The sequence below is a fragment of the Falco biarmicus genome, chromosome 3 (assembly GCF_023638135.1).
Source record: "Falco biarmicus isolate bFalBia1 chromosome 3, bFalBia1.pri, whole genome shotgun sequence".
NCBI lineage: Eukaryota > Metazoa > Chordata > Aves > Falconiformes > Falconidae > Falco > Falco biarmicus.
The window spans coordinates 85,708,512-85,726,287 of record NC_079290.1 but is presented as its reverse complement, the minus strand read 5'-3'; the positions used below and the strand labels follow the sequence as shown (position 1 = coordinate 85,726,287).

Genomic DNA, 17,776 nt, shown 5'->3' with positions numbered 1-17,776 from the left:
GATTGTATTGGAAAATTTGCATCACAGAGAACTCTCTCAAAATGAGGTGTTTTTCCTCCCTAGCTTTAGCTTTGCCTTCAGCATCCTGGATTTAAGAAAACCCAAATGTATAAAACCGTTCTGCCACCATAGCCTCTTTCTGGGAGGTCCAAGGGAACATGCTAACATAGTGTGACTGTGGTAGATTTATTGATGTGTTAACAAAAACCCAGGTGAGGTGCTAAGGATACTTATCTGTCTCCCTAGTGCTGAATAAAGACATCACCGCCTGCAGGACCTCAACCATCACAGGAACACTGAAGCGTCCATCACTGCCAGATGAGGAGAAATTGAAACTCAATCACCAGAAGGGGTCATCAAACTTTAACAGTCTTCCAGCCAATGTCTCCAAGATGCATCTTCAGGGCTCACCACACTACCTGGGGGCTATCAATCTGAATGAGTTCACCAATCACACTCTCACTCTGAAGAAGGACAAGAACCAGCCACCTAAGTCCATCTACATCTGTGATGGGGACATCTTCAAGAAGTTGGACTCGGAACTCTCCCGGGCACAAGAGCAAACGCTGGACACCAGCTATGTCATTCTGCCTACCAACACTTCTACCTTACGGGCCAAACCACCCAAAGAGGAGAGCAAATACAGCATCAATATTGACCAGATGCCCCAGACACGACTCATCCACCTCAGTATGGCTACTGACCCAGGCTTTGTTGTCAAAAGTCCTCCACGGGAGCCTGTAACCATGACATGTAGTGAGGTTCAAGGTTCCCCCATGATACAACAGCAGCAGCAGCTGGCTCCACAAAATGTCTCCAACGAGTCACAGATTCCCAACAGCCTTTGTGACACAGGTGACTCAGGGAACTCAGGTGTGGTGTCCAAGAGTGAGACCGTCTCCACCCTCTCCATGAGTTCCTTGGAGGTAAGCATGTGAATTATTGTGTTGTTCTCAGCCCAGTATTATGCCCTGCCCTCAACATAGACCACACCAGGTGTTTCAATAGAAGCACCTTAGGCCAAATGCAGCCCACCATGCAGTGCCAGTATTATATTATCATGAGGGATCATTGGCATGTGATTACATTTTGTAATGTAATGTTTAAAATCGCTAACGTCTTCCACATATTCCATTGCTGGATGAGCTGTTGTTAGCCCTACAGGCAATGCAAAGTCAATAAAAATATTAGTTTGTCAGAGACTATTCATTTTAATGCAAGGCACATGGCTTGCATTACCTTTGTTTCTTCTGTCCTCTGCGTGTTTCCTTTTTTGATTACTTCAGTCATGATACAGATGAGAAAACCCTAGTGATCACAAGTGTAGTGTCCCTAAGGCATGCCCCAGCATGCTCTTAGCATCAGAGGGATGTCAGAGGTTTTGCATAAGTGCAGCCCTCTCCTGACCTGTGATGACTCATTACATATATTAGCATATATGCTAATAAAGTCCCTAGACCTTAGATCTTATGCTGAGGTCTGTCCTAGGCAATCTGGCCCTTTTCTTGCCTGTTGTCAGAAAGCAGGTGTTGGCCATTGCTGTCCAAACTTAGTCTTGGCTGACTGGTGCTCAAAAGCTCCAGCAGATCAGTTGGATGATCTACTGCTCTCTCTCTGCTTCCCATTCTGCAAACAACCTGCAAGCTCATAACTGGGACAGAGCTTGAACTGGCCAAACTCCCATGTTCAGCCCATGCTCAGTCCTCCTCAAGGCTCAGTGTTTTCTAGTAGACATCCCTTTAAATGGCTGGCACTTTCCATCATGAAGAGCCAGAGAAACACATTAAAGGTGTAGGAATAAGGAAAGGGAGAAGCACTCTCCCTGTTTTATGTACTGTGTGGTTGAGTTTGTGCCCACTCACCAGCATCAACCCTTTCCTAACCTTCACCCGCCTCTTTTTCTTTTGAATACGCAGAGGCGGAAATCCCGATATGCAGAGCTGGATTTCGAGGTGAGTACATCTCTTTCTGAATGTGCTTTTCTAGGGATAAGATGAGAAAAAGAAAATGGTGCTTTCTTTTCTTTCTGGCACCTTTGCAGGAGTGCTGCCTTTGCCAAAGAGCTTCTCCAAGGGTTTAAAAATGATGGGTTGGAAGAGTTGAGCTGGATGCCTAGTAAGGCTTACCCTGTGCAGCTAAACAAATGTGTGATTTATATTGGTACATAATTTATGAAGCAGTAGCTTCTGTATAAAGATTTGTGTATCAAGATCCTACATGGGCTTGCCCAAGGCCTGTAACTTCTTCTCTGTGAGCACAATGCTTATGGAGAGCTGATGGAGTGGCAGGTGACTGCCCCACATTAATGTTTGGGAAGCACAGGTACATTTAGTTGGTGGCCTAAAACGCCTTGCCTTTTGTGCACAAGATGTTGCTTAACAGAAAGGAAGCTAATAAGCCTCCACTGTCACAACCCATCATCAGCCCTGGTCTTTCACACCTATTAATGAACCTCACAGAATCAGCCTGGGTGGAAAAAGTCTATCTTGTACGTAGGGAAATATCTGTCCTCACACCTGAGGCACAGAGTGGAACGCTTTGAAGGAGCCAATCCTCCACAGAGGGTCCGTGGGCTACTGGAAGGTAGTGCAGTTATCCTGAGTCCCATCATGGCATCCTTCTTGGCAGAGCTATCCTTTCCCTTCAAAACTGCTAGCTTATTCCAAAACAGTCATGTTACGTGCCCACAAGGAGTTGCCTTCACACTAGATTCACTTCAGAGCTCCAGGCTGTGACCTTCATCTCATGGGTACATCTAAGCTGATACTTCAAGTTGGTCCCAAACTATTTGAGCCACCTTCTCCAATTACGTAGCACTTGGCAGAGCACAAGAAAGCCATAATCAACATGCTTTTGTATGCAAAGGGAAGTCCTTATAGAAATTGGTCCTGCCTTTCCTTCCGGGCAATAGAAGGTAGAAGTGAAATGCAGAAGGGCCAAAATACAAAAAAAAAGGAAATTATGAAATTGTTTCTGATGGACTTCTTGTACCGAAGTTCTACATGTTTGGGTAAGCTCTGAACATGTTTGCAAAGGAGACACACTGATAATAGAGGTCAGGTTATCAGTTAAAGAAGGCCAGCACATCTTCCTAGGTCTAGCTCGTCAAACACTGACAGTCAAGCACAAACTGCAGCATAAACAGTTGGCAGTTGCAGCTTTAGGGTAACTATAAGGTCAAAAAATAGTCTTTTCCACTGTCTTCCACCATCTCATCCTGAAAGTAAAGGCAGTGCTACAGTGGATCCACAGTGAACTTTGAAGGTAGTTTAGGCACGACACATTGCACCTGCAGGGAGACAGCGCTAGGTTTTAATAATGTATGTAACTGGGGGGAAGACATGCCCTTTCTGTACAGCTGAATAAGGTTTGCTGATCTGTGGCCCTTGTGTTTGCTTCAGAAAATCATGCACACAAGAAAACGTCACCAAGACATGTTCCAAGACCTGAACAGAAAACTCCAGCACGCAGAGAAGGAGAAGGAGTCTCCAACAACGGACAGCAAGGTTAGTCAGACACTTCCAGAAACGTCATCTCCTAGAGCCCTCTAGTGCCAGCAGGAGCACAGGAAGAAGCAGGAAGGTTTAGGACCTCTCACTAAATACTTTACCTTGCTTTTCTGTCTGTGCACATTGCAACAAGCACACATGCACCACACAGGACATGGAAGAGTCACTGAGGTACCACTAGCTTGCCTACAGAGTGGTCAGTAGCCCAGAAGGAGGATGTCTGTTCTCATGTCTGTTCATGGTGAACAGTCTGAGTTGTCTTCTTTGTGTTTGCTCCCTGTGTCTGTGTCTGTTCTTTGCATTCCCTTTCAGGTCATCTCTGAGTGCTGTGTGCATCCACTCATAGCTACGAACTGGAAACTAGAACAGCCTTGAGGCAATCTAGGTGGAAAGCGGGGAGGGCAGAAGGTGGGGACAGTAGGAATCATGTACCCTGCATGCAGGGGCTGAGCTGGAGGCCAAGGTGGCAGTGATGGGTATAGCTGTTTGGGAAAGCCATAGCAATGGGATTTAAGCTATGGTGGTGGCAGCGCTTCTTGGGAACTGCATGCTAATTAGATGCATGTATTTGTGGCAGCTGATCACCATATACATGGCTTTACTGGGCAAGAGCAAACTGCCAGGGCAAGAAGAGACTTTGAGGGAGGCAGGCTGAGGGGCAGCCTTTCAGAGGGGCAGAGGTTTGGTACTAGAAGCAGGTAGCAGGAGTCTGTGTAGTAAGTGATGTGGGTAACACAAGTAAGGAAGGGCAGGCTGATGGCACCTACCCCATGTCTCAGCCTATTAGGTATGGTGGGCAAGAGCTGAAAAGTTGCAAGGAAGTATATCTGTTCCAGCAGAAGGGGGAAAAAATAAAAATGGCAGATCTGGATTGGCAGTAAGAAATGAAGTTTGGGTTCTGCCTGCACTCAGAAGAGGGGCAAGGTGAGATATTCATAATATTCTTGGTCATTTGGAAGCGAAGTCAGATCCAGGGTGCATAGTCACCTGCAGCATGGCCAAGGTGGTGCTAGTGGGGCTTATTTTGATGGGACTTCCTTAGAGGTAAGACCAGAGCTCAGAGGGTGATTGAAGAAGTGGTTTAGTTTGGTTCTTTGTGGAAGAAGAGCACCACAGAGCCTTTGGTCTGCATTCAGATCTTACAGCATTGCTGTACTGAGCTCCAGAGATGTGGTCCCAGCAAAATCTACTTTTATTTGTGTGTGGCAAGGTGTCATTATGGGTTGTCCAGCATTACAGAATGAGAGGGATAGTGAATCTAGAAGTCAGGTTCAGATCAAAGAAGGCTCTGTTGGCCCAGAATCCCGATGTGTTTCACTGAATGTCATGTCTGCTTTTTTTCCCCTATTATTTAGGTGTGACACTGCTGTAAAAGCAAAAATGCTTAAATACCATGTAAAAGTTAATCTGTGGTATGTTTGCAGGATGGTTTTATAGACTGAGATGTTTTCAAAATTTCAGAGATGCATCTATGTAGAATTAAAGTTTCCAGTGTCAGTATCAAAGAGCTTTGAACTGCTGGAAAGCAGCTGTGAAGGTGGCCTTTGCATATTGACTGATTTTTTTTCACATTGTGATTTTCCCTTGGATGTAACCCAGAAGAGAGAGCTTGCAACGATCATTATTGGCAAGTCAGTAGTGGGTATTGGTTTAAAAACATCCAAAGCAGTACAAAGAAAAATAAATAGCTTTCTTCACCCTTTTTTCTACCATTTGCTGCTGAGGACCCACTGGAAATCATGCCCCATCTTCAGCTTGCCCTGAGAAGGCAAACTGCAGATACCAGGGATTAAAGTAACAACATAAGAAATTTTTCTCTTTTATGTATGTTTAGGTTATAAAACGATGGAGTATTTCTTCTGGTGGAAGTGATAAAACTAACGTTAGCGTAAGTCTGGCTTTTGTTTTGCATTGAAAAGCATTGTAGACCTGTCCCAAACCCTTCCATGACACACAAATCCAAACACATGCCTTCAGCAGTAGGAAACTCCTTGCCTTGTGGGCATGAATAAGGTCATAAGGATCCTGGAATACCCTCGAACCCCTTCACACCTAGCATCATAGAGCAGGGGGGATGTTTACTGGGTCTAGTCCATCTGCCTGAACTGCTGTATCTTTGATTTCCCTTTTAAACAAGCAACCACAAAGTCAATCTACCGAGTTCCTCTCCGGCTCTGGCAGTCTTCCATCCTCTCCTGGAAGCATGTCCCATTGTCCTTAGTCCTTTCCAAGACATGATGCTTTTCCTAATCTTCTTGCACTTCCTCTCTCCTCCTTCAACTTCAAGGTCAGAAAGGGGCTGCTGAGGGTTGAAGTAAATGCCTGCATAGGACAGATCTCCTTTGGGAATTCCTAGGAATAGTGCTGGCCCTTTGGGATTGGTTTGGATTTTGGTTTTGTCAGTGCTAGTCCTCTCTGTACTTCAGTGCACTGGCAAAAATTATTTACCTTATCACATTAAATACATAGTTCCTCTCAGATGAACTACTACATTGTCAGATTTGAAGGAAGCACCAGCAGAAGAATGAGAGGAAGAAACAGATCTTCTGTCTCTTTAGGAAGAGGGGTTGAAAATTCAACCATCACATGTGTTTACTGTTGAGAATTTCTCCAGCTTCAGTGGTGAAACATGATTTTTAAAAGGTCTTCAGCAAAGTTCTTTGGAATAACTTTGGATAAGTATTACCACAGTGTACACTTGAAAGATAGAGAAGACTGCCCTTGCCCGTTGCCCCAGGGTAGTTACTAGCAAAGCTGCAAACATAACCAGGGAGTCCGGCATGTTGAGCTGTTCAGTGTTCTCCCTGTACAAGGTCCATTTCTGAAAGGCATTACTGTGGTGAGAATGACCTAATCCCTATCAAAGGCAACCTTGACAAATGCCTCTGGGCTTGTCTTTCACCCGTCGGGCACAGAGACAGGTTTGGGGGTGAATTCTGCTTTCCCCTAACCCAGTGACCAAGGTGTCCTTCCCTGGGACCTCTCTTCTCCCTTACACTGGAGAGCACATAGTGGAAGCATGCACATGATGCAAGGCAACGTGCAACGCTGCTGCTAGACATCATGTCAATCTTTAAGTTGGAACAGCTACAGCAGAGATCTGGAGCCTAATCCACATCCCGCTGAGATTAGGGTGTCCCTGCTGTCATCAGCTGACCTGTCATCGACTTACTAATGAGCAATGTTGCCAGGATGGTATGCCAGAGGAAGGCAATTAGGAGAAGCAGAATACTGCCGGGAATGCCAGCCAAGTCTGAAACTTGACCATATGCAGTGCATTCCCTGGAAGCACTGTGGCATTGGTGTTTGCTGCAGTTATTTTGCTACAAACCAAAGCACATTACTAATGCTAAACTGACCTGAGCCTCTGAGCACAGTAATACAGAATTCTCCTTCCTTAGGCAACAAACTTGGATTTGTCCAAGGGTTTTTTTTTCCACATGAAGTCTATTCCATGTAACATGGACTTTCTTATATATGTACCTCAACTATAAAATGCTCTCACTGGAAGCATGCTCAGACATTCTTGATTAAAATTACATTGTCCAGCAGGATCTGTGTTCAAAGCATAAAGGACCACACATCCACCTGCATTCAAGCCTAGGCCACCTCACCACTGCAGCAGAGTAAACGGGTCTCACTCATTTTTGGCTTTATGAACTAATCAGGGATGTAGACACTATTATCCAAAGCTAACTTTTCAGTGCTAGGGAGTTAACATATAAGCACAGTGACGTACAGAAAGATTTGGTGACTGCAAGTTGAAAAGTTTATTTTTTTAATGCACTAATAGATCCCTGCATGCCCTTGTCATGGGTTATGGTAAATTTTCTGTGCTGTAACATTCCAGTACTTGGGCTGGACACTGGGAGGGGTTCACATGCTCTGCAACAGCATGGTACAAAAGTGGAGGCTTTACAGTTTTTAAAGGAAGCGAAGGCTTTGTTTCTTTTAAGCACACCACCAGCTTTGAAAGCAGTGGAAGTGACACTCCTGCCTTCCCCCTCAGCAGGAGTTCTTTAATCCAGCTCCATTAGAGAAGTCTGAATCACATATACATTCCTCTCTTCTTGCCAACATCTGGCTTTGCATTCATTTTAAACAGCAGCTCTTTACTTGTGCCAAGGTCGGCGAAAGCCATGCTGAACAGAGATCTGCAAATTTCTCTCCTTTGCCATACTTGCTTATTAGCTACTTGCTGTGTTCCGCTCTCTGCGGCTTGGATGGCTTTAGCTTTGCCTGGAGCCCTGTCCTGGGGCTCACAGGTGGGATCTGAACTCCATCTGTAACTCAGCTCTCAAATCCAGTACCATCTCTCTGTTGATCCTGAGAAACCACTTGCTCCAAAGCCCAGTGGAAAAAGATACAAAGTTTGGGGTTTTTTCTGCCTTTCTATGACTTTTCCTTATTTCCTTCTAGACAGTGTTTCTGTCTTGATAACTTTCTCTTCTCAGGGTGAGATTTTTCTTAGCTTTCCGCTTCAGACACCTGGAGGATATACCCATTCCATCAGCACTTTCTTTAGCATCAGAGTAGCAAGAAAAAAAGGAGTATTGGTCAATATTGCGGCTCATTCCTGGCCTTTTTGTGTGTCCCTGGCATGATCTGCTGCATGACAGAATTAATTCCTTTGCTTGCTGGTTACCTGTCCTTTCGCTAACTGGGGAGGCATCAGCCCTGCTCCCAGGTGGGAAAATTTCGTTCCTGTCCATGGGGACTTTTTTGCTGGGCTGATGATGGGGGTGGAGGAGCTCAGATGGGGGTTGCAGTGTCAAACTCCTGTTCATTCCTCACTGAGGAATTAGGAAATTGGGAGGCTGTGCTCCTCCTGCTGTCTGCTGTGTGTGCCTCTGCAAGGAAACTCCACTCACGGGTAGGGTATCTCCTCTGTGCCATGTGGCTAATCCTCTCTGCACTTCTTAAAGGCTTTAGTAACTGGCAAATTATAAAAGACCAATTAGGGTAACTTTTATAGGGAGGAATGCTACATAAAGTATAATAATTACTGCAATAAATTCTGTTATGAAAATGACGTCAAACCTTAATTCATTCAGCCATAAACCATCTGTCAGCTACCGGCTGTCCAAATATACCATCAATCAGAAGTTCACCTCCTTCTGTAGATCATCTGATACCTCATGTCCCAAGTATCAGGCATCAGTTACTCTATATTGCTCAGAAAAAATGTCCCCTATATCTGTACCGACAGCCAGTTCCTGCCCTTTGAAGCTCTCCAGCTATCAGCTGCTCCAGAACCATGCAGTGGCCACCAGCACATTGAAGCTCCTGGTTGTTTAGACTGATTTTAAAAGGACTTTACAAAAAATTGCACTTTGGATGCTCTTTGTCTTCTCCTGGAGTCCCTAGGTGCCCCTCTGAGGTGTGGGGCAGCCTTGAATGCTTTCAGCATTTTGGGGAATGCCTAGTCCTCCATGTCTACCAGGTAGAGTGGACCTCTTCAGTAGACCATAAGCTTTGTCCAAGAAAAGATGATATCTTAACCAGCTGGATTAACAATAATAGTCTGGAGAGTAGCCTGGTCCTCATGCTGGTGGGACCACAGGCTTTCTCTGTAACCTTCAGGCAAGGGACTGTTTATAAGTCAATGCAAAGAACCTCTGAGGGTCTATGAAAGACCTCCTTGATTCAGTGCCTCTTCACCTGCAGCTGTGCATGGCTTCACTAGACTCTGGCTCACAGCAACCCCTACAGGTTGGACCATCTGAACTTCAGAGAATACAGAAGCAGATGTTTTTATAACCCAGCAAATGCTGGGTATTTCACGTTTCCTAACCCATTTCCATCAATGCAAGATAAAACCACATATTATTTCTTCTTTTTTTAAAAAAATGAGATTCTGAACAAAGTCAACCACTTCCTTTTATTTTGATTTTCTTCTAAATGAAAGAAAAAAGAAAAAAAAAAATTAGCTTTGTAGTTCAGTAGCATAAAATGAAGAAACTGCAGCTACTTCTTTCAAACAAGAAAAGGAAAATTTATCATTCTGTGAAAAAAAACAAGACAGCTTTCCCATTTTCTAATCACTTTTCATCGACAGTGATCCAAAGATGGATTAGACAGCATGAGCCACATTTATCTTTCAGATTCCCTGCTATATGCTCTGAATAACTTTGTTCTGGTCCTAGAGTCATCAGTGTCATGGGGAGAGACCATTTGGGTCATGAAACATCCTTCAAGTTGACACTAGAGGCGATGAAAACAGCATGGGAGTAGTTGGTTCTTGGGGAGTTGTCCCAAAGTGCTCTGTAGAAAGCACTGAATTCTTATTCAGGTTATTCAGGGTAACTATAAAAATTGGGTATTAAAAAAAACAAAACTCAACCAACCAACCAACCAAAAGCAACCAAGTGAATAAAACCACAAACCCACAAACCAAAGACAAGACATGCAGCTTAGCAGCTTGCACATGTGAAATGGAAGCTGTGGCTGAGAGCAGCTGCTCAGTCTCCTGTGCCGTATTTATGCAACGCACTGATGCCACTCCTAAGCCAAAGGGTCACACTGGGATCCAGGTGCTCTGGATGAAGCCTCGATGGGCCCTTGAAGGTGGCACAGAGCCAACGCGCAGAAGATCCCGTGGTAGGGAGGTGCCTCACTCCACCACCATCACCTTGCCATAGCCACCATGAGACCAGCACAGGTGACTTGCAGTCTGCCAGGACTAGCTGTAGGAGAGGGCTCTGGGGGTTATCTCAGTACACTTCGCCTGTGTCTCTGTTAGGGATTTAGTTTTGGGGTTTTTTGGCACTGCACCTTAGCCTTTTATCCCAAATCCTCTCCCTCTGCCCTGAAGATGTGCAGCCATAATGAAAGCTGTGGCTGAATGAAGGAGACTCCAAATACCACCAGGGTGATGAAGACTTGCCTGTGCAGCACATTTTACCCCAGTCTTGGGTCTGGGTGCTCCCTCCCTTCCTACCCCTCCAACAGAGCAGGCTGCTCCGCCGTGCTGGCACCAGGCAGGAACTGATAAACATTTCCCTGCTCCCTGGCGGCCAGAAGCCCATGGGCTGTGTCAGGCCAGAGTAATGGTTCTGTCTCTGTGGGTTACTGGCAGAGCAGCCTCCACAGCTTTCAGCTCCTGTCTCAGGCCATTCCTGGCTGTCTCCAAGGCACCAGGCTCTGGGCCAGCACTGGCGCCTTTTACAGCCAGATTACACAACCCTCTCTCCAGGTTTTTCTTCTTTTCTGTGTGAAGATAAGTTTTCCCTCCTGTCTGCAAGGATTGCTAAGACCCAACAGTGTGGCTAGAGGAAAATGCCGGAGTTGAAGCATGAGCCCAGTGGCTGCTTCTGTATGCTGCTCAAGTGGCCAAGACCCGATAAAAACCTTTTCCATATGGAAGGAAAGAAAGAGGGAGCTGTTCCCAGAAGCCTGCTACCAATTCCCAGGGTACCTCTTGCCAAGATGAGAAAATTTTCTTTTGTCTCACAGCATCCTTGCCAGAGCTCAGCCTGGCTGAGTGTGTTTAACCTGCTCAGAGATCTCACCGGGCACTGAGCCCTTTGCACCCACGCTCAGCACCGTGCACGCAGCTTTGTGAGCTGCTGGTGCACCTTGGTGGGCAGCCGCTGCATCCCGCCCCCGAGGGAGCACCTCTGCTCACAGCATCACGAGAGAAGTCCGATTGTTTTCTCAGAAGCGGGAAACTAAAAGCAAGCTTCCCCTCCTCCTTTCCTGGCCTTCCAAGACTCCTTTTCATCTTCTAACTGTAAGCAGACTTCTTTGGAGTCACTAAGCCCACCAAAGTCATAGCTAGATAACACATCACACTGATAAGCTAGATAAAAAAAAAACCTGTATGAGGTCAGACCCAAGGCCAGTCTGGCCCTGCCTTGTCTCCGTGGCAGAGGAAAAAGCAGCTTGGAAAAATAAGAGAGGAGGGCAAGCATGTGGTAGTGTATCTCCAAAAAGGTCCCCAGGACTCCCGTAATTTGTGCTCAGAGACTCCCTGATGCAGAATGGTGTCGTTTTACTTCACCCTACTGAATGGGTGTTGCTTTTGTGCATATTTCCACGGACTTTTTATAACTTTGGAAGTTTTTGGCATCAACAGAGTGCTGTGGAAAGACAGTCTGCAGTTTGGCTGGGCACCATGTGCAGGACCAGCACCTGGGGTTCGCTTTGGGCTAGGCACTGCTTGGTGCCTCATCACGCTCTGTAGTTCTTGTGTTGGAAGAGATGATTCCAGCCATCAGTAGTCCATTCCTACTGACAATAAGCCTCTAAGAGTTTCATGGACCTCTTTCACATCCATCCACAATCTCTTTTCAAGGCTGAAAGGTCGTAGTCTGTGTAATCTTTCCTCCTACACGACATGCTCCATAACTTTGTTCATGGCTGTAAAAAGGACCACCTTTATCACTTCCTCTATATCAGGAAGCACACAGAGTGCACATAATATACAAGATGCAGGTGCAGAGTGGAGTTATGCACTGGCATAGTGATGTTTTCTGCTTAATTCTCTCTTCCCTTCTTAATTTATCCATTCTCAATAATTCACAACATTTAATGTCTGTTTTTTATCACAACTGAATAATTATTGTAACCCTTAGGTCTTGTTCCCCAGTGACAGGTCTGATCAGAGGCCATTGCTATCGATATGAGCTCATAATGGTTTTGGTGTTTTTGGGGTTTTTTTCCCATTTTTGTTCTCTACATGGATTTGCAGCTGCTCTCATTCAGTAGCTCAAAAGCAGCCCATGACAAGGATGGCTCTGAGGTTTGCTGATCACGTTCAGTGTACATGATCAGATCTGGGTGCATCTTCACAGCATGAAGGAGAGGCTGAAGGTCAGGAGTGTGGCAGACGGAGGGACTGTTAAAACAGAGATTGGTTGGGAATAGAAGACACAGATGCTGAAGGTGGCCATAAATAATGCCATCAAAGAAGGGCTTTCATTTGAGGGAAAAGATGGAATTATTTATGAGCTACATACATATGATCATTTGTGCTGCTCTCTGTTAAATAATACAGTTGTGGACATTGGTAACTTTGAAAACTTGTGGCATTACATCAGTTGTAGGAGAAAAAATGTTTTTCGTTGAAAAGAATTGTTTTGACCAAGCCTTTTTACCTTCACCTTTTGGGAAACTCTTTGTTTCATTCCATTTTTCTCTCTGTACTTGCTTTTCTCTTTACTGATATCTTCTTGCTGCATCTTTTCATGGCAGACTAATGGCTTGCAAAACCACTGTAGGTAGAGTTTCACTTGAGGAAGTCTCAAACTTGTCTCATTAAGACACACGTACCGTTAAAAGGTTTCAGATTTTAGTTGCAGTTGTTCTTAAATAAGTTCCAAAATAGATAATGGAATAAATCCACAATTTTATCACCTTTTCTGTCATGGTGGTATTGATCACCATTGTGTTACATCATGGAATAAAGTAAGAATAACATCAACAGCATAAGAAAAGCTGTGTGTCATAGAGTTTAATGAAAGCCTCAGCTGCAGATTTCAAAAAGTGAGATGTTTTACATTCTTCTGAACAATATTTTTCCAAAATTTGATTTTTTGGAAAAACAATTATCTTTCGAAGGACTTTTAAAAAGTTATTATTCTCCCTTTGAATTAAAATAAAGATAAATCAGAATGTTTTCACTTCACATTGAGAAGACCAGGTTTACCTGGCTTGTACATTTGCACATTTCCCAGTCTAGCCACCAAATGACCCCCCCCCAGAGCCTTCTCCCTGTGAGCAGCTGTGAGGATGCAGGAGCAACTTCAAACATATCTTATTTTTATATTGAGGGTGAAAGATTGGAAAAGCAAAATTGGCTTGAGTGATGTGATGAAAGCTGTCCATGTAGGGATAATGCTACAGTGCCTTTCCTATTGGCATTGCAGTGTGGAGGTGGGATAAACAACAGACTTACAAAAGTCTCTTAGGAAAGGACAAAATTAGAAGCTAAGAGGTGGATTAGCATTTAGCAGATGGGTATTTAGGTTTCCTATGGGGCTACAGCAATCTCTGCAGCATCCTGGAGTACAATCATGACACTGCCATCTATGTGTGGCTTCATGTCCCCTCAATCAATCCATTTTGGTGAAAGCATCAAGCTGTGACATGTCCTGGGCTGCATGTCACCTGCATGTCTGTCTCCTCACCTTCTTCCAAGACTTCTGTCCTTGCCATCCTCCATACAGCTGCCTTTCCTCCCACCCTTTCCACTAGCTGCCACTTCCCTTTTGGCAGGTGGCTCAAAAGGGCTCTGTGCTCCTGTCACATGTGGGGAAGACTTTTCTTACCCAGTGCTGGAGTGTTTTGTGGGAGTAATTAATTGTGAACAGCATCACTCTAGATGTGGGGGTGAAGCTTAGTGGAACAACTCATTTAAAATCTTTGCATGGGCTTCCCTTCATATACACACTGAAGAATACACCCGTTATAGACAACCTCAGCTCTCCCCAGAGTCTTGTCTTGGTACGTAACAGCAGAAACATTGAAAGATATTCTCTGGATTGATATCCGTGGTGGGATGATGGTGGGAGACTGGGCTAACAGCGGTCGATAAAGCCTTGAAGGCTTGGTGTGGAGTTGATGGAAATGCATTCAGTTTCAGAGCTTATGATCCAGCCCATCAAACAGCATGGGTTTACTGGCAAAATAGTTAGCATGTTTTGCTGCAATTAAATAGCCTATAAATAGCTGTGCTACATAAGGAATGTATTTGTATCTGTATAAAATGCAGTCTAGGTAGGTTCAGAAAGACTTCATTGTAAGCTGAATTTCTATGTGGGGGTTTTCTGTAGAAGTAGAAAAGGATCTTAAATTCTTAAAAGCATGTTCAGGTTTTCAGTGGAAATGCAAGTGGCAAAAACCTCAGCTGAAAGCTGAATTATCTAGGCATTAAGTGATAAAGGGGGGGGGGGGGGAGTTTATATTTTCTTCCTGAAAAGAGACAGCTTACACAGCAAGTGCAATTGTCATTGAAACTCCATTTTAGTTTGGATGAGGAGTTTCACAGAAAAAATTGCCTTTAACGTAAGATAAGGAGGTGAAAAAATGCGATTTGTTGCATGGGTACTAACCTCCGTTTCATTCCATCTCTCTCTCCTTTCTTACACTTCCCTCATCTCACAGCAAGAAAAACAGCAGACACCAAACAAGAGACCCTGGGAAGGAATCAGAAAAGTCCAGTCCCCACCATCATGGGTTAAAAAGGACATCGAACCTGTGGCACAGTCTCCCCTAGAACTAAAAACTGTAGAGTGGGAGAAAACAGGAGCCACCATTCCCCTGGTGGGACAAGACATTATTGACCTTCAGACAGAGGTCTGAGTGGAAAGGGAAGAAAGGGACTTTTTTTTTTTCCAGAAAACAAATGAAACAAACAAAACAAAACCACGTTTTAAAGAAAAGATTAAATTAAACTGGAAACGAGTGAGAGAAGTGTTTGGTTTCTTTTGAAACCTTTGGTAAGATGGAGTAACTTTTGTATTGTTCTCAGCAGACAGGGGGAATATTACTTTATAGAGTATAGTAGCTGTAGGTTCAGGACAACACGAGCTTTCCCAGGTAGGACTGGAGAAGAAGTGAACCTGGAAGAGAGCGAGGAGGAGGCAGAGGGTGGGGAGGGGCTGCAGGGGACAAGCCCTGCCAAGATGCTTTCGGGCTGCTGCCACACACCGGGAGCCTTCCTGCTCTGCTGTAGGGAGGTGTGGAAGAATGCCCAGCAGCCACTGCGAAGGGCCAAGAAGATCGGGGTTGTTTGCAGACCACAAGAGGGGATGCCTGTGAGAGCCTCGCTGGGGTACGGTCTGGCCGTAGATCCCTGGGGGAGACCCAGCCTTGAGGGTCTGTGGCATCCCTTGCCGATCCTTGCCCTGCACCGCTCTCTCACCAGCTGATCCAAGAAGGAAGGAGAAGGGATGCACCAAGTGGTGGCCAAGAAGACATTCCCACTCCTACGTGCCACACCATGACCTGTCATCATGGTATCCCTGCAGCAGCTCCCCACGGGGCCCGGAGCAGGAAGTGGTGGTGTCATCCGTGGCTTAGGTGGAGAGGTAAGGTGGGGCTTCCTCCTCTCATCCCTTCACAGCGGAGCTTCTACGCACCCTAAGGAGTGGGACAGGTGCAGGAGGAAAGGACCACCTCCAAAACCTGCTTGCCCCGTCTCCAGGGAGAGGGTTGATGGTGTTAGAAAAACTGACCAACAAGAAGAATGTAGGTCGTTTCACTGACTGTTAAATAGATAAACTCAGCACGGGCCTTGCAAAGGTCCTCTTGGCCTCATCCTTTTTTTTTCTTTTCTTTTCTTTTCTTTTCTTTTTTTTTTTTTTTCTGTTATTTTCCTTGCTTTTGGACTCAGATTTATTCCAAGCTGCCCCTCCCTGGAAGGCAGAGAAAGAGGGATAGACAGATCTGCCGATGTACCTGGAGATATTTGGTATAAAGAGATGTTGCCTTAGGACACTGAGACAAACTGACAACATGAATAACGTCCACTTGGAAACAAACAAACAAACAAACAAACAAACAAACAGACAAAATAATCTATTTTTTTCCTTCTTCTTTTCTTTTCTTCAATAAAAAGAGAACTTGAAACCCGAGACTTTTCTTTTCTTTGGCTCTTGTCATTTCGAATGCCTTTCTGTGCCATAGGACTGCGCAGGCATGGGGTGAGGATGCCACCTGCTGAAGGTGGAAGGCAAGTTGCTCCGTGGAAAGTTTGGGATGGTGGGAACACACAGCCCCTTTGCTGTTTTGCTTTGTTTTATTCTGTTTGGGCTTTGGTTATTTTCCCCTCGCTGGCTCTTCTCCTCCCTCCCTGCTGCTCAGAGCCAGCAAGCAGGTTTGTGGCCCTACAAGAAGGAAGAGGTGGAGCTGATCAGGAGAGCAGGATATTCCTCACTGTAAAATACTGTCTTTTTATTTCACCATGAAAAAAACAATAATTATTTTAATTTTTTTAAATAAAACATTTCTCAAGGCCATTATCAAAAAATAAGGTATCTACATCTCACCCCAAAAAATGTGCAATATTTTTATAGTTAAAAATATATACCACAGACATTACATGCAGACTTCATTTTTTTTTTTTTTAACATTTCCAGCACTGTCTGTCTGACGTTTGGAACAGCTCTCCAGCTTTAGAGATGTGTGGCGACAAACCTCTGGTTGTGCGTGGCCAGATCGTGCCAGACAGCAGTAAAGCTTGATCAGGGTCTGAGCTATTATTGTGCATTTGGGTCTCTTTTTGAAAAACAACCACCACAACACATTTTTAAAAAGTTAGTAACAGATACCACATGCAAAATAGTCACTGACCCCAGTTATGCTTCCTCCACTGAGAGATGGTGCTTGACGTGCAAACATCTCTGCTTCAGCTTTCCTTTGGGCCACCTGGGTAATCTTTAAGGACAATGGCATTAACAGTGCCATTAACTTTATAATATGAAGGATGGAAAGAAAAAAATTTTTTAAAAAAATCCAAATAGTTAAAAAATAGGGAAACTGATTACTTATAAAAAACTGTGATATTATTGTTCAATTTTACATTATTCTTATGAAACAGGAAAGCACAAAGGCCTCCCTCAGATGCTGGGTTGTATGATATTGTAATTATTATAATTACACATTATGAATTTTAGCATACAGATATCTTTCTACTGTGTTTTAATTCTTTTCTCTTCCCCCCCCTCCCCCCCCCCCCCCCCCCCCGCCTTTCCCTGCCCAACTGAGCCTGCCTTTTTCTCTCCGGCTTTCCCCATTCAGCCATCCACTCCAGCCGACTTGCAGGACATTAACGGTGTTATGTAATTAGAGAGATAAATGTTTGTTTAATAACTGTTGATATTCGACTTTCTCTGCTCAGCTCCTCCGGTTAATTCTGTTTTCCCCATGCCCTGCCGTGCCTCATGCCATGCCTTCCCCTCCCTCCTCTCTGTGTTCATCATTTTTTTTCTGTACAGTTTTCAGAGCACAAGATGAATGTGTCTTATTTCTAATAAAAGAGGTGTAAACTCTAGCGATGTCTGCTCTTTAACAGTGCCCCTGCCCATGCCCCATGTGTGGTTTGCATTGCACCCGGGTGCTGGGAAACACCTCTCCTGGCCCCGCAAGCTGCCACCTCAGCCCTCTTCTCTGGAAGAGCCATACCCTGAGGCCAAACTTGCCCCAGAAGTGCATCTTTTGCTTTTGGCTTTGTGGCTGCTTGACACCCCAAAAAAATACCTCCCCCTATGATGCACGTTTCCAGGGCATGAGGGATTCCCTTTTCTGTGCAGCACAGCCTGCTT

At 44.8% G+C, this 17,776-nt stretch overlaps 1 protein-coding gene across 6 annotated transcripts in view; it reads left to right on the top strand.

The window, feature by feature from the left end:
- The window catches only part of ADGRB1 (adhesion G protein-coupled receptor B1), a 295,067-nt gene extending 277,562 nt beyond the window's left edge, over nucleotides 1-17,505 (top strand). For 4 of the 6 annotated variants that reach the window (XM_056332735.1, XM_056332733.1, XM_056332731.1 and 1 more), the window contains 5 exons: nucleotides 247-926; nucleotides 1,917-1,952; nucleotides 3,402-3,506; nucleotides 5,344-5,397; nucleotides 14,616-17,505. In XM_056332735.1, the coding sequence (XP_056188710.1) occupies nucleotides 247-926; nucleotides 1,917-1,952; nucleotides 3,402-3,506; nucleotides 5,344-5,397; nucleotides 14,616-14,813 (1,073 nt within the window). In that variant the 3' untranslated portion in view covers nucleotides 14,814-17,505. The remainder of the gene's footprint in view (nucleotides 1-246; nucleotides 927-1,916; nucleotides 1,953-3,401; nucleotides 3,507-5,343; nucleotides 5,398-14,615) is intronic. The other 2 variants (XM_056332736.1, XM_056332734.1) reach the window with 1 other exon arrangement.
- The last annotated feature ends 271 nt before the right edge of the window (nucleotides 17,506-17,776 follow it).